At 43.0% G+C, this 16254-nt stretch overlaps 1 protein-coding gene across 1 annotated transcript in view; it reads left to right on the forward strand.

The window, feature by feature from the left end:
• Nucleotides 1-16237, forward strand: part of LOC126025913 (transmembrane protein 184C-like) — a 36293-nt gene extending 20056 nt beyond the window's left edge. The window contains exon 2 of the mRNA XM_049785632.1: nucleotides 14922-16237. Coding sequence (XP_049641589.1) covers nucleotides 14922-16237 — 1316 coding nt within the window. The remainder of the gene's footprint in view (nucleotides 1-14921) is intronic.
• The last annotated feature ends 17 nt before the right edge of the window (nucleotides 16238-16254 follow it).

The following is a 16254-nucleotide window of genomic DNA, read 5'->3' on the forward strand; positions in this document are numbered from 1 at the left end:
ACTTAGGGGGAAACTCATAGCATTACAGGCCTATGTTAAGAATACCATTTAAAAGAAAAATCAATAGCTATGTTGCGATAAAAATCAAGGAGGAGGAATAGTGAGATAGTATAATGAGTAAAGCAGTTGAAATGATCCCTGAATGCAATGCTATATGGAAACCCTGAGCACCACCAAAATGAAAAGAAAATATAGTGTATATATATGCAAAACCCAAGAGAAGTTATACTTCATCATGTGGGGAATTTGCCTTCGATGTGGCTCACTCAAGTTTCATTCCTGACACCTCATCTGGCCTGAACATCCCCAGGTGTGGTTTGATCAAATAAAAAAAAAATCACCGAGGATTATTATACACAGGTAGGGCATTTGCCTTGCATGGAGTTGGCCCAGGGTCAGTCCCAGACATTGAGCATCTCCTATGGTTGCCCTAGTGTCTCTCTGGGTGATTCCTGAGAGAGAGTCAGGAGTAACTCAGGAGGATTGCTGGGTGAGGCACAAAAACAAACAAAACAAAAACATAGTCCGGGGGATTGGACAATCAGCTGGCACAAGGCCAATGGCGGTTTGATCCCTGCAACACCTAGGATCCCCTGAGTAGCACCAGTACTATTCGTAGTACTACCAGTAGTGACCCCTGGCACAGAGCCAGGAGTAAGCCCTGAACATCACCAGTTATGATTAAAAAGCGTCAAAGGTCAGAGGAAAGATGGAACCTGAATATCTTCAATTACAAATCAATCTTCTCAACCAGAACTTGTACTTAGCACCTGGGTGATTTAATAGATATTGCTAAGCTCTCCTACTCCAACATAATAGCAAATTCATTTGACATCTCTTCTGGGTTTTTTTTGTTTGTTTTATTTTGTTTTGTTTTTTAATTTTAGGCCACACCTGGTGACTCTCAGGGGTTATTCTTGGATATGCACTCAGAAATCCCTCCTGGCTTAAGGGACCATATGAGACACCAGGGGATGGAAATATGGTCTGTCCAGTGTCAGTCGCTGGCAAGGCAAACACCAGCCCCCTCTTCTGTATTGTAATGCTTCACTGAAATCGGACCAGAGAGAGGGACAGTACACAGAGTAAGGCACTTGTCATGCATGCAGCAACCTCAGTTTGAACCCCAGCACCATATATGGGCTCAAGCATCATCTGGAGTCCTCCTGAGCACAAAGTCAATATTAAACCCAAATACACGGAAACACAGACACACCACACACACACACACACACACACACACACACACACACAATTTTTTAAAATAAAAAAGATAACATTTTTGTTTTTGTTTTGTTTTGTTTGCTTTTTGGGCCACACCCAGTGATGATCAGTGGTTACTCCTGGCTATGTGCTCAGATATCACGCCTGGCTTAGGGGACATTATGGGATGCCAGAGATTCAAACTCAAGTCTGTCCTGGATCAGCAAGCTGTGTGCAAGTCAAATGCCCTACGACTTGCACCACCGCTCCGGCCCCAAAAGATAACATTCTGAAATAAACATAATTTGGGGGCACACCTGGCAGTGATCAGGGGTTACTCCTGGCTCTGTGCTCAAAATTGCTCCTAACATGTAGGGTACTTATCTGAGACCCACCCATTTCTGGGAGGGGTCTTGGGAACTAGATAATAGGTGTAACTTTAATTGCAAAACCCGGCCCATTCCTGGGAGGGGTCTTGGAATAGGTAGATAAACCCGGAAGCCAAGGGATTAAGGGGCTTTTGCCTTTTGGCCCTGCTGGGCTCTCTGAGGGAGATGACTGAAAGAGGATAAGACGCAGGGCAAGCCTAGAATGGCTGTATGCTTGAAAGGTTATGAGATAGGCCACACACATGTGGTGGCTAGGGCATAAATAAAGATGATTCTTCCTGAAGCCTGCGTGTGAGTAAGTGATTTCACCTGGGCCTGGAACTCGCCGGCTGCATGGGGGTTGCTGAGCCACGTGGCCTGGGATGGCAGACAGAGAAATCCACCTTCATCCATCGCCATCCAGCCCCTTCGTTATTTAATTAATACAACATCTGGCGCCCGAACAGGGACCTGAATCCTGAACCCAAGAAAACAACGAATATGGTGAGATTTCTGCTTTTCAGTTTCATTTTGGCTCTTTTCGGGTGCACTGAGCCCAAAACCCTGGGCCACGTGCAACAATGTTCAAAGATGGCCGTAACCCCTTCTAGGGAAAGAAGGGCAACTGAAAAAAGAGAGGTGGAAGCTTGCATCACCTCCAGCCCAGGCCCAGGCCCAAAACTGAAACTTTGTTACAAGAAACAAAAACCTCGGCCTGTACAAAAACTTATTAAAAGTCTAAATTGGAAACGGAGGAGAAAAAAAACTGTATTTAAAGTGGACTGATTTTCTGAGAACAACCTTCAGCTTGAATTTGGATTTCGGCTTTAAAAATTTCGGACTGAAATTTTAGTTTAAATAACTTTGAACTTTGAACATCCAAAAGCCCTCTGCAAAAAAGTATTTAAAGTGGACTAATTTTCTGAAAACAACCTTCAGCTTGAATTTGGATTTCGGCTTTGAAAATTTCGGACTGAACTTTTAGTTTAAATAACTTTGAACTTTGAACATCCAAAAGCCCTCTGCAAAAAAGCTGTGGCCAAAAACTGGCTTGCTAAGTGCTGCCCTGAGGGGAAAAGCGGCAAAAAGTTATCAGCCCAGAAGCAGGAACGCCTCAGCTCAGCTCAGCTCAGCTTTTGCTCCACTGCAAGCCTGGAAAGGTAAAACAGCAGAAGCAAACCTGCAACCTCATGGTCAACAGAACCGTCTGCGGGGCCTAAAACTATGAAAGGAAGCCACGTGGTAAGATCAGCGTGGAACAAACCAGCAAGTTTACAAAAGCCACGTGGTGAAATCAGCGTGGGACAAATTAATCATTTTAAGTATAGGAACTAAGCGGGTAGTCTTATATTTTACTCATAGTTGGTAATGGGTTAAGTTTTAGTTAAATAGTGGTTAAAAAATAGAAATAAAGGGAGGTAATACACATTAGCCCATTTAAACATCTAATTTCTAACCACCTGCATCTTTGTCTTAGTCATTTTCTTTATAATTTAAATGTGTTTTGTTGTCTTTCATAGTTAATATTTTCAATTGCAAAATGTTTTACTGTGTGTATTTTAATGTACTTAGCCTGTTTTTAAAATGTATGTTAAGCATTTATGCTGTAGTACTTGTGTATAAAAAAGGTATAGGAACAAAAAAGTTCCCCCAATATAGTTTAAAAGTATAGAAACATGAAAGTTCCGGAATAGTGCTTGGTAAAAAAAAAAGCATTAATAGAATTTTAGGTTACAGGTGTATAGTATATTTTGCAAAAATGTTATGTTTTTTAAATAGGGCAGGTATATTAATTTTCACTTTATTACGTTGCTGCATAAAAATATTAACCCACCTTTGGCTAAAGGTGAAGTCAAAATTACAAAAGGCTCTTTTTATATTTCAAAAAAGGAGGAAATGTAGGGTACTTATCTGAGACCCACCCATTTCTGGGAGGGGTCTTGGGAACTGGATAATAGGTGTAACTTTAATTGCAAAACCCGGCCCATTCCTGGGAGGGGTCTTGGAATAGGTAGATAAACCCGGAAGCCAAGGGATTAAGGGGCTTTTGCCTTTTGGCCCTGCTGGGCTCTCTGAGGGAGATGACTGAAAGAGGATAAGACGCAGGGCAAGCCTAGAATGGCTGTATGCTTGAAAGGTTATGAGATAGGCCACACACATGTGGTGGCTAGGGCATAAATAAAGATGATTCTTCCTGAAGCCTGCGTGTGAGTAAGTGATTTCACCTGGGCCTGGAACTCGCCGGCTGCATGGGGGTTGCTGAGCCACGTGGCCTGGGATGGCAGACAGAGAAATCCACCTCCATCCATCGCCATCCAGCCCCTTCGTTATTTAATTAATACAACACTAACATATTTGGGGAACCAAATGGGGTGCGGGGATAGAACCTTGTTGGTTGCAGGTTGGCAGCATGAAAGACAAATGCCCTACTGCTGTGCTATCTCTTAGTCCCCATAAATGTAATTTAAAAATAGGGGATCTATAGGTTAAAGTTTCCAAACATGTCCTCACCTGAAACTTACCCAAGCATTAATAGCTAGTTATTTAGCTGATACTATATTTGTTCATTTTGTAGGATTCTGGAAATCATCACTACACAAAAAGAAGGGGGGAAATCTGTCCTTATGAAATTACACTGAAGAAAAGACAGATAATAGCAAACAAATAAACAAACAAAAAACCTTAGCAGTGAATATGCCATATTGAATGGTATATGTGTGCCTGAAGAAAAAAAGGGGCAAGGCAAGTACTGTTTAGATGAGAAGTCCTTGCAACTTTAGGAATCTCACGCTGAATATCATTGACAAGCTGAGAGATGAGCAAAGACTTCAAACAGAGGCTGGCAAATAGGCTGAGTGATTGAGGCAGAGAACACACGCACTGTTAAGCTGCTCCCTTGGTGGAAACCATCAACAAGAAGTAAAGGTAACCAGGGTTAGAGCTACAGAACAGCACGTAGGGTGTTTGCCTTGCATACGGCCGACCCAGGTTCCATCCCTGGCATCCCATATGGTCCCCTGAGCACTGAAACGAGTGACCCGAGAGCAGAGCCAGGAGTAACCCCTGAGCAGTGCCGAGTAAGGCTCAGCAAAAAACAAAGGAGAGGGAACAAAGAGGAGGTGATGTGGGATGAGGCAAGAGAGGTGACAAAAGTCAAATCACCTCAGGCTTCACAGGACCACAAGACTGTCAGTTTTATTCTTGTGAGATGAAAATCATGAATGTGGTCAATTGGTATTTAAAGTGAATATTTTTGCTGTTGTATCTGCATATGATCTGAGAAGGACAGACTTCTAAGGGGGGAAGTTACATAAATTGTCAGTGTAGTAATCTGGGAGTATAGGAAGTTTGAGATAAAGCACGATAGTAGCTCCAAAAGGACAATAGCAAAGGTAAAAGGCAACTCTAGTCTTTATGTTGAAGGGAGAGCCAGAAAGATTTCACAATGATGAGAGGGCTCAAAGGGATGGAGTCTGTGTTTTGCATGTAGGAGCCAGAGTTTGATCCTCAGGCTCTGTAATGTCAAGCCCTGGGTGTGGTCCCCAGAGCACTTTAGATATGAAACCTTCTTGCTCCCACCAAAAAACATTTCCTGACAGATTTTATGTGGAATTAAAAAAAAGAAATATGATAATAATGGCTCCAAGATCTGTCTTAAGTCATGTTAGGGAGTGTTGAATTGATTTGAAGGGAAAAGGCCATTCACTCTGTTTTGCTAGAGTGTCTACAGAAACAGAGTTGGGAAGGTTGAATGGGTAGGTGACTATAATCCAGAGTTCAAGACAATTATCCTGTTTGAAGGTAAAACAATAAAAATTCTATTCAGGACATAGTCCTGTGCTAAGTTCTTCCCCACATGGGGAGTTTTTCTTCTTTCACCTCTACCTTCCAATAAACATTTTTACCTTGAAAAAAACAACCTTGAAGGCAGAGGCTAGAGCAACAGTATAGCAAATAGGGCAATTGTTTTACACATCGCCAACCCAGGTTCAATTCCCGGCACCACATATGGTCCTCTGAGCCCAGCTAGAAATGACCACTGAGCAACACTAGGTACAGCCCCCCCCCCCAAAAGAAATTGGCAACATGGCACAGGACTAGAAATGAAGCTTATATGTCTTGCATGTGTGTGGGAGACCAGTTTTGATTCCCAACCCTGAAGGAATTTTTTAAAAGAAAGTTAGGTACAAGTACATGGTACTTAACATCTATTGGTGATGTTGACTAAGATCAAGGACAAAAAGCAAATTCTAAGCATTGGGAATTTTATTTATTGGTTCACTTAATAGGACCCAACAATAAAGACTAGTTCAGTTGGCAGAAGACAATGAGCATGGTGACCTGAAGCCAAGGTGAGAGTGTGTCAAATGTACTGACCAGCCAATACAATGAGAACTGAGACGAAGCCCTCCCTGACTTTCACAAAGTGAAGATCATTGACTCACTATTTTATCTTAACTGAAAAGTTTAGTTTCGAGGTAGTGTAGATAATTGTCTGAGGGAATAAGTTTTCAATTTAGGCTTTCAAAAGATTAAAAGGCATCACAATCTTCAGTTATTTGACTCCAATGCCAAAGAAACAAAAGCCAAAGGGCAGAGCAATAGTACAGAGGGGAAGGCACTTTCCATGCACACAGTCAATTAGGTTTAATTCCCGCCAATCCGCTGGGTGTGATTTCTGAATGCAGATCCAGGAGAACTCTCTTAATACCTCTGGCTGTGAACCTCCCCAAAAAAGGAAAAAAAAAAAAAAAAAGCAAAAGTAAACTAACTACATAAAACTAAGTTTCCACCATGAGAACATTATTATGACTAAAAAAAAAACCAAAACTTCCTAGTGAATAGGCAGAAATAATAGCACACCACACATCTGCCAAAAGGCTCCTAACCAGAATACATAAAGCACTCAACCACATAATACATAAAAAAAAAAAAAAAAAAAAAAAAAAAACTCAACCACAGTGAGACCTGACCAGGAGCACATCAGTAGAGCATTTGCCTTGCACATGACTGACCCAGAGACAAAGCCGGTTTTGATTTGCAGCATCCCATATGGTACCTTGAGCCTGCCTGGAGCAATTTCTGAGTGCAGAGCCAGAAGTGAGCCCAGAGTGCCACTGGGTGTGCCCCCCAAATATAAAAAAACAAAAACAAAAAAAAACATCTCAACCACAAAACCAGGAGCAAGCCCATTAAAAATGGGGGACCTATCGCCAAAGACATAAAAGTGGCCAACAGTAACAGTAATCTGTTAAGGCCAGGGAGGACGGCCTTTCCCCAAAAGGTCAGAAACAATTGCTGCTTGAAACACAGTGGAAGTAATCCTCTCAGTACTCTTGGTAAGAATCATAAACTGGCTGAGGCCCTATGTGAAACAGTATAGAGAATTCTCAAAAAAGCAAAAACATAACTACCATATGACCCAGTAACTCCACTCCTTGGCATATATTCCAAGAATACAAAAATATTAGGTTGCAAAAATATAGGCAAGTTCATGTTTGATGCAACATTAAGTACAATATCCAAGATCAGAAAACACAGCACTCAAAAACAGAGAATTGGATATAGAAGTTTTGGTAGCTATGCCCAACCAAATACAAAATATCAAATACCCACCGTGTTTTGCTAAAACATGCATGACATTAAGCAAAATATGTCAGAAGAAGACAAAATTACTGGATGAAACAGAGCAATAAAATGCTGAAAAAAACCCTTAGCCTCTGAAAACAGAAATAAGATTATCAAGCAGGGAAGGGGCCAGTCAGAAAAACATCTATGGAAGCTGGAGGAGGGAAAGCAATTTGATCGCAGTTATGATAGAAATGCATGCTTAAAACATAAAGAACTGAGCTGTTGTAAACCAATTACTTCACTTAATAAAAAAGGAATGGAAGGAGAACAAGAAAACCATTCATTTGTAAACAAGCAATACGAAGTAAATTATTGTTCCAATACTGGAACATGGAATGGCAGAAAAACAAATGATTTATGAGCAACTAGGAGAGCTACAGTGTTTAAATAAATAAATTTATTTATTGTTTTTAAAAAGAGGAGTCTGAGTAAAGGTAAGACTCTTGCTTGCACTCAGTCGACCCACCCAAATTCCATTCCTGGCATCCCATATGGTCTTCTGAGCACTTCCAGAAAAAAGTGAGCACTGCCGGGTGTGACCTAAAAACAAAACAAAGCAAAACAAACGATATACTTCTGAAGGTAAAGCACAATCCCCAACACCTCCGTTGGCTCCTTGAACACTTCCACAAATTTCTCCAGAGCACAGAGCCAGGAATAGCCCCTGAGCATCACTGGGTATGAACCAAACTCCTTTCAAAAGCAAAATTTATAATGATAAAAATGGATGACCAGCAATTTGGTCACTATAATTAAGTATAATATTCAATTCTGTAAAATTATATTTATGTTAAATAGAAGTATAATTATTCAATGTTTAAAAGCCATATAAGGAAAATATTTTTCATTGAAGTCTGCTCAGTTTCCTCCCATGAGCCCACTGGGCCTCTTTATGCAAATATAAGCTAGGAAAGCTTTTAGAGAATTGTCAGCATCTAAAGAATGGAGAGTTTGGGGCCGGAGAGATAGCATGGAGGTAAGGCGTTTGCCTCTCATGCAGGAGGTCATCGGTTCGAATCCCGGCGTCCCATATATGGTCCTCCCGTGCCTGCCAGGAGCAATTTCTGAGCCTGGAGCCAGGAATAACCCCTGAGCACTGCCGGGTGTGACCCAAAAACCACAAAAAAAAAAAAAGAATGGAGAGTTTAAAAACAAACATCCTTTTGCCTCAGATAGAGGCCTACAGAGATTATGTGCACACCCCAAGGTGTTTTATAAGGATCTCCAGAGTGCTTGCAATTGTGAAAACAAATCTGAGAAATCCTATCAATCTAATAAATCTACTAGGAGGAGAATGCTAGTTAACCCTGAAATCATTGCAGAGAAAATATCCTGTGGATTAAAGACATCTAATTTGGACAGAGAATACTTTAGGAGGGGAAAATCCTAACCTTGGTTATATCTGGAGAGTTGAATAAGGAAAGAAAAAGGTTTTCATGGGGTCAGAGCAGTAGTACAGAGAGTAGGGCAGATGCCTTGCACTCAGCCAACCCAGGTTTGATACTCAGCACCCTGTATGTTCTCCTGAGCTCACCAGATGTCATCCCTAAGCAAAGAGCCAGGAGGTAAGTCCCAAGTGTGGGCAAAAAAAGTTTCTTTTCAGTTCCCGAATAGGCCAAGGAACATCTTTACAGCTCTCTATCATTTCCAAAACCCAAAATATAGATCGGCCTAACAATACTACTAATAAGCATTTATTGTTTTAAAAGGAGTTAAAAAGACATTTCTCCCAAAACACATGGAAGGCACCTGTGGGGCCTGGGCCCATGTGTCCCTGCTGTGGACATGTGTTGCCCTCCTGAGATGTGTCCTTTCATAGTTTAATACTGGGGTATGAAATGGGCTCTCTGCTTTTAGTGGGTTGGTTGGTTTGGGGCCCATACCCAGAAGCCCTTAGGGGGTACTCCTGGTTCTGTGCCAAATAATTACTCCTGGCATATGGAATGCCAGGGAGCATATGAGATGCAAGGGATCAAACCCGGGTCAGCTACGTCAAGGCAAATGCCCTACCTGCTGTGCTGCTGTTCTGCCTTTGAAAAAGCCCATGTTCTCTCATGTGTGCCTCTCTTTTTTTTTTTTTTTTGTTTTGTTTTTTTTTTTTTGTTTTTTTGTTTTTGTTTTTGGGCCACACCCTGTGACGCTCAGGGGTTACTCCTGGCTATGCGCTCAGAAGTTGCTCCTGGCTTCTTGGGGGACCATATGGGACGCCGGGGGATCGAACCGCGGTCCGTCCTAGGCTAGCGCAGGCAAGGCAGGCACCTTACCTCCAGCGCCACCGCCTGGCCCCATGCCTCTCTTTTTGTCTCTCTATCTCTCTCTATTTATCTACCTCTGTCTCTCTTGGTTTCACTCCCTGTCCTTCCTTAAAAATCTAAACAAAACCTGTTTTTATGTTTTAAATAATGCATAGAAGGGATTCATACTTGTTCATCAATGGTCGCCAAAAATCAGGCTGGGGCCACCGCAATAGCACAGTACAGGCATTTGTCTTGAATGCAGCCTACACAGGCTCAATTCCCAGCATATCGTGTGATTCCTCAGAACTTGCCACGAGTGATTTCTGAGTGCAGAGCCAGGAGAAAACCCCAGAGCCCTGTGGGTGTGGTCCAAAAGAAAAAAGTACTTAATCACAGGAGCTGGAAGGAACTAAAGTGCCTGAATCCAAGCATCCCAGGTCTAGTCCCAGCATCACATATGTTTTCCCAAGCACTGGCAGGAGTCACTCCAGAGCACAGTCAGGAATAACCCCTGTGCACTGCAGGTTGTGATCCAGACACAGACTGCCCCACACAAAAAAACCAGAATATTTAGTCGCAATAATCAATAGATACAACTCCTCTTATGTCTATCAACAGATGAATAAACATAATGTGATATTCCAAATAAGGGAATATCGACATAAAAAGAAATAAGATTCTGAGCCATGCTACAATTAAAAGATGAGTATTTTAAAACAACATACCAACAAAGTAATCTAAGTCAGATATATAGAAAATTCAGTATTCTACTATTTTTTTTTTTTTTTTTTTTTTTTTTTTTGTGTTTGGGCCACACCGGGCGATGCTCAGGGCTTACTCCTGGCTGTCTGCTCAGAAATAGCTCCTGGCAGGCACGGGGGACCACATGGGACACCGGGATTCGACCAACCACCTTTGGTCCTGGATCGGCTGCTTGCAAGGCAAACACCGCTGTGCTATCTCTCCAGGCCCTACTATTTCATTTCTATAAAATCAATATAATACTCATTGAGAGAAAAAGAGAGATCACTAGAGGATATGTGATGAGAAGAAACTCAGATATATAAAGCTTCTTTTTGGAGTGATGAAAAAATCTGCAAACAAGTGATGATTGGAAAGAGCTATTTATACTGCTATAGAACTATATATTTTTAAATTAATGGGTTTAGGGGCTGGAGTATAGTGGAGTACAGTGAGCAGAGCAAAACCATAAACAGATACAAGTACCTGAAAAACAGAACTTAAAATAGAAAAGTTGAAACCTTGTTATGAGACTCTCAAATGACATTTAAAATATCCTTAGCTCCTATTCCTGTTTCCTGTAACCGTGTTTCTTTTGTAGTGGTTTTTGGCTGACACCTGGTGGTACTCAGGGGTTACTCCTGGCTCTGCACTTAGAACTTGCTCCTAGCAGGCACGGGAGACCATATGGCTTCCTGGGATTCGAACCAATGTTCGTCCTGGGTCGGCTGCATGGAAGTCAAATGCCCTACCACTGTGCTACTTCTCCGGCCCCTCCAGATTTTTTTGAGTTATAGTTGTCTTTGCTCATAGATCCTTTCTGGATGTGCTCAAGAAATCATATGGGATGCCAGGAGCCAAATTCTGGTCAGCGGAGTAACAAGTACACACCCTACTAGCTGTAATTTTGCTAGAGCCACGGTCCAGATTGATTTCTTGATCCAGATTGATTTGTCACAGGTAAGGAGATCTTGCAAATAGTAGAACATATGACTAACGAGTGTCAGACCCCCTAGGTTGGATTCATAGCACATACTCACCATGAGTTCAGGTTACTTGAACACAACTGGGGACAGCCCATATAAAAGTATTTTCAAAAGCTCATAAACTAGATGTTTTTTTTTAAATGAGATGTTTTAATACCTAAAATGTTGATAAAATTTCATCTAAGTGCTATTACACCAATATTACAATATAAAATTTATGGTTTGGGTGTACAAGTTATCACACCCCACCAGCACCAATGTGCCCAGTACCCTCCACAAACACCCTTATTTTGTTTCTAGTCCACCTCTTCATACTGCCACATGCATAGGATTTGATTGGTAGTCAAAGACCAAGGATTTGTCACTGTTTATTAATGTCTATTTTCTTACAATATGAAATTTTTACAATAGTATCATAGATTTTTGGGGGGTTATTGGTTTTTGGGCCACACCCTGTGATGCTCAGGGGTTACTCCGGGCTATACATTCATAAATCGCTCCTGGCTTGGGGGACCTATGGGGAGCATCATAGATTTTTACAAAACAAACACTTTCCCTCTTTTATAACAAATGATTAAAATACCAAAAATTACTATGCCTTGAGAAAAAAAAACCATTGAAATGAATGAAATATAATCAAAGAAATGATTTAAGTGCAAAATAAACAACCCTGCTCTTTAAAGCAGTAAAAATCTTAGGCTAGAGATGTTGACTAGGAATACACTGCTTGATTTACCTAAAGCTGATCATCCCTCCTGCAACATCATCTGCCAAGCAGCAGACGCACGATCCTGGTGCATATCTAGGTTTGGTCAAGAAGCTGAAAATAGTTTTGAAAACTCCTTCATTATTCAAGTCAACTTTGCATCCACAGAAGGAGAAATTATAGTTCAAACCAAATCAGCAAAGTATAAAGTTGAGAGGCAATCTACTGTGATATGTTAGGGGGAAACTATTTAAAATAAGGGTCGCTCCTGGCTGTGGTTGGCCCAGTAGAACCCAATGGGTTGGTGCTGAGGGGGGTGTGGTGCTGGTGTCTTGCACTAAGTCATAAGCAAGACGATCAAGTAAAAAGCATGTTCTTGTTTTTCTATGATCTTCTCTTAATTTTGAAAAACAAAAACAAACCAAAAAAACCAACCTATATGGCCGGAGAGATAGCATGGAGGTAAGGCGTTTGCCTTTCATGCAGAAAGTCATCGGTTTGAATCCTGGCGTCCCCTATGGTCCCCCGAGCCTGCCAGGAGCTATTTCTGAGCATGGAGCCAGAAAAACCCCTGAGCAAGCCGGGTGTGACCCAAAACCCACACATACACACAAAAAAATTCAATCTATACAAATGAGTATGTGACTTGCGGAGAGTCTTTGCTGGAATGGTTTACACTTTGGGTTAATAATAAATACAACATGTGTGATGAAATAGAATTGCTTTCATGTCTTTCCTGTGATCATGGACATAGTCTCATAAGTAATAATCCAAAAAGAACATAATTGATTTCTCTGCTAAATTTTCTGCCTGCTTTATCACTAAGTTCCAGATCACGGATCAAGTCAACACACCAAACTGTGCGGCCTCTGATTTCCACCTCTTGCTTGCTTCCATTGAAGAGCTCTTTACCTGGAAAAAGCATTAAGTAAGGATGTTAAGTAAGAATATTACACAGAATTTTACTTTAAAATAAGCAAGATATGAAGGGAGGAAACCACCAATTGGTGCTTTGAAGGCCTGGTAACTCGCAGGCAACTGTGCCAACTGTTTAGGTCAAGTGCCCAAAGACAGAGCAAACAATCTTTTTAAGGTATTCATTTAGGTGGCTAGATAAATAACACAGCGGTTCATTTTTTAATTTTTAATTCTTTTAAGTTTCATACTTTAATCCATCTGCCAACAAGGCCCCCAGCCTGGCCAGCCAGGACCATCCCCAGAAGGAGATGAGCCCTGTCCAAAGTCATGAGGAAGATTCTAGAGAGAAAGGAGAGAGGGAGGCTCCAGCTTTCTGATGATCCTTAAAATGATTGGCTATTGTCTAGGGGTACCTACCTACTGCTCTCTTTTCCTTTCTTGATCGGCTACCTGGGATGGCCAGAGAGCTTGAGGGGGGGCATGTTTCTATGGAAATAGGCTAAGATAGCAGTTTCAAAAGCTTGCCTTACATGCAGAGATGACCCCTGTTTCATCCTTAGCATTGTTAAGTCCAGGAGAATGATGCGCCGTTCAAAGACACCAAGACCACAGTCTCATGCAATAGCAGGGGGTTTATTTTCTTTCAAGCATGCAGGGGCTGCGCTAGAATCCAGCATTAGCCAGAAACTGCCAGCCCTGAGCCATGAGCTTACAAGCTGTATATAGTATTTCAAACAATAGAAAGGTACAGTAGATTGATTTGCTTTAGGAAGTACATGACATCTGGCATTTGCTCAATCACATTTTTGCAAGGTTCAGGTGCAAGCTTACAGGGTTAACATGACCAGGTTAGAACCATGTCAGAACAGAAAGAAAGTTGAACTGTAACTAGGTCTACAAGTTCCCACAATTGTGAAGGGAGGTGAGTGATCAGGGCAGTCAGGAAACTCAGGGGAAACTTAAGTTCCCAGAATTGTGAAGGGGGGTAAGTGATCAGGGCAGTCAGCAAACTCAGGGGAAACTTTTCCTTTACAGCATGATCACATATGGTTCCACATATGGAACACCATCAGGAGGACCATTGATAATAGAGCCAGGAGTCTAATCTCCATTCCCGATTATTTTTCATTTTTATTAGTTTTTTTGTTTCGTTTTGTTTTGGGGCCACCCCTGACAGTGCTCGGGGCTACTCCTGGCTCTGAGCTCAGAAGTTCTCAAGGATGAAAGAGACTATGTTCTGCAACACGCACATGGTTAAGGCACTGCCACCTATTTTGTGGCATGTAAGCAATAAAAACTTCATTTATGCTTGCTCTTCAAGCCCATATTCTCCCTTGAATTTCTCTCTCTTATTTCTCTCTCACACACATGTGTCTATGTTATTTGCTTAGTTCCACCCTGAAGAAGCCTGTGTTCTCTCTTGAACACATATTTCTCCCTTACTTTTTTCTTTTTCTTTTTTCTTTTAATTTTGGGGTCACGCCTGGCAGCGCTCAGGGGTTACTCCCAGCTCTCTGCTCAAAAATCGCTCCTGGCAGGCACAGGGGATCATATGAGATGCCGGGATTCGAACCACCATTCTTCTGTGTGACAGGCAAATGCCTTATCTCCATGCTATCTCTCTGGCCCCTGTTTCTCCCTTTCTATGCCCTTACATACTTTCATTTATTTATTTGGGGGGTTGGTCTATTTGGGGCCACACCTGGCAATACTCGGTGTTGTTCTGGCTCTGCACTCAGGCATTAGTTCTGACAGTGCTCAGGGGACCAGGGGTGTGCAAGGGATCAAACCAGGGTAGCCAGGTGAAGGCAAATGCCCTGCCCACTGTACTATCACTCCAGGCCTGCCTCACATCATTTTAATGAGTTTCACTAGAAATTTTCTTGCTTCACACACATAGAGTCATTTAAAATCTACAAACGTCTGGCTTTATTTTTGATAACTGTTATCAATGATATCTGATTCAATAAGATAGGCAGTTGCTATATTCAGAAAACATACCGTATATGAAATAGATGATATTCAAGCTAAATCTTAGCAGATATGTAAAATTTAAACTAAATATAAAATCTGGGGTTTGGGGCCTCAGTGATGCTGCCCCCCCCCCCAGGGCCCTCCTGATTTCACAAAGCGGCCATTGTGAGTGGAATGTTGGGCCCCGTCACTGGGGCGACGCCTCGGATTTCCTCAGAGACTGCGAGCGCTCTTGAAGAGGAAGGCCTACTAATGTCGAGCTCCCGCAATTCAAATAAGTTTCATTGGAAGCGCTGGCTTCGGCCAATAATTTTGACCCTCTACTTCCTGACCCTGGTCCTGGCCGTCCCCGTGGTCATCTGGCAGCTGCAGCGCCACAACTGGAGCATCCACACCAAGGCCTGGTTTATCGCGGGGATCGGCGTGCTGTTCACCTTGCCCGTGTCCCTCTGGGGCATCCTGCAGCACGTCGTGCACCTGTCGAGGCCTGACCTGCAGAAGCCCATCATCAGGATCCTCTGGATGGTGCCCATCTTCAGCCTGGCCAGTTGGGGCTGTCTGCTCTGGCCCGACCACGCCACCTACCTGGAGACCCTCCGCGAGTTCTACGAGGCCTTTGTCATCTACAGCTTCATGGGCCTCTTGGCCAACTTCGTCCAGGCCCAATACCCGAGTCTGGAAGCCATCCTGGAGGCCAAAGGGAAGCAAAGGTTTCCCTTCCCCTTCTGCTGGTGTCCCCCGCACCAGGCGGGACAGAGAGTGCTCTGCCGATGCAAGCTGGCGGTGCTGCAGCACATCACCATCAGGCTCTTCAGCTCCGTCATCGCTGCCATCTGCGAGTTCCTCCACGTCTACAAGCATGGAACCATCAGCGTGTCCAGTGCTTGGCTGTACTTGGCCATCCTCAACGGAATGTCAGAGACCTTCGCCGTCTATTCCCTCGTGGTGCTCCACCAGACCCTCAAGGAGGAGCTGAAGCCCATCCAGCCCGTGGGGAAGTTTGTGTGCATGAAGCTGGTGCTATTTCTGACCAACTGGCAAGGAGTGATCATCGCAGGGCTCTTGAAGTCGCACGTGATATCCGACACCTCCACCTGGGACTGGCAAACGGCCAAGGCAGTGGGCGCTGGGCTGCAGAACTTTGCCCTCTGTATGGAGATGTTCGTGGCTGCCATCGTTTTCCAGTACAGCTACTCTTACACACCCTACATGAAAGAACAACGAAGAGGCACGTTTTGGTCCTTCTTCTGGGAGATCTGGGATGTGTCAGATATTACAGAAGACGTAGTCGCACAGGCCATGGGGTTCACGGAGTGCTTATGTGGCAGCACGAAAGGTATGAGGACAGAAAAGGAGGCGTGTGTCATTGAATTGCCGGCTTCCTCACCAGACACACTTCCCACCGCGGGTGCCTCCCCAGCCTCCTCTGGGAACCAGCCAGGCATTGGACACGCACTGCCATCGCTTTATTGACTCTGCATATTGACTCT

The sequence above is a fragment of the Suncus etruscus genome, chromosome 13, assembly GCF_024139225.1.
Source record: "Suncus etruscus isolate mSunEtr1 chromosome 13, mSunEtr1.pri.cur, whole genome shotgun sequence".
NCBI lineage: Eukaryota > Metazoa > Chordata > Mammalia > Eulipotyphla > Soricidae > Suncus > Suncus etruscus.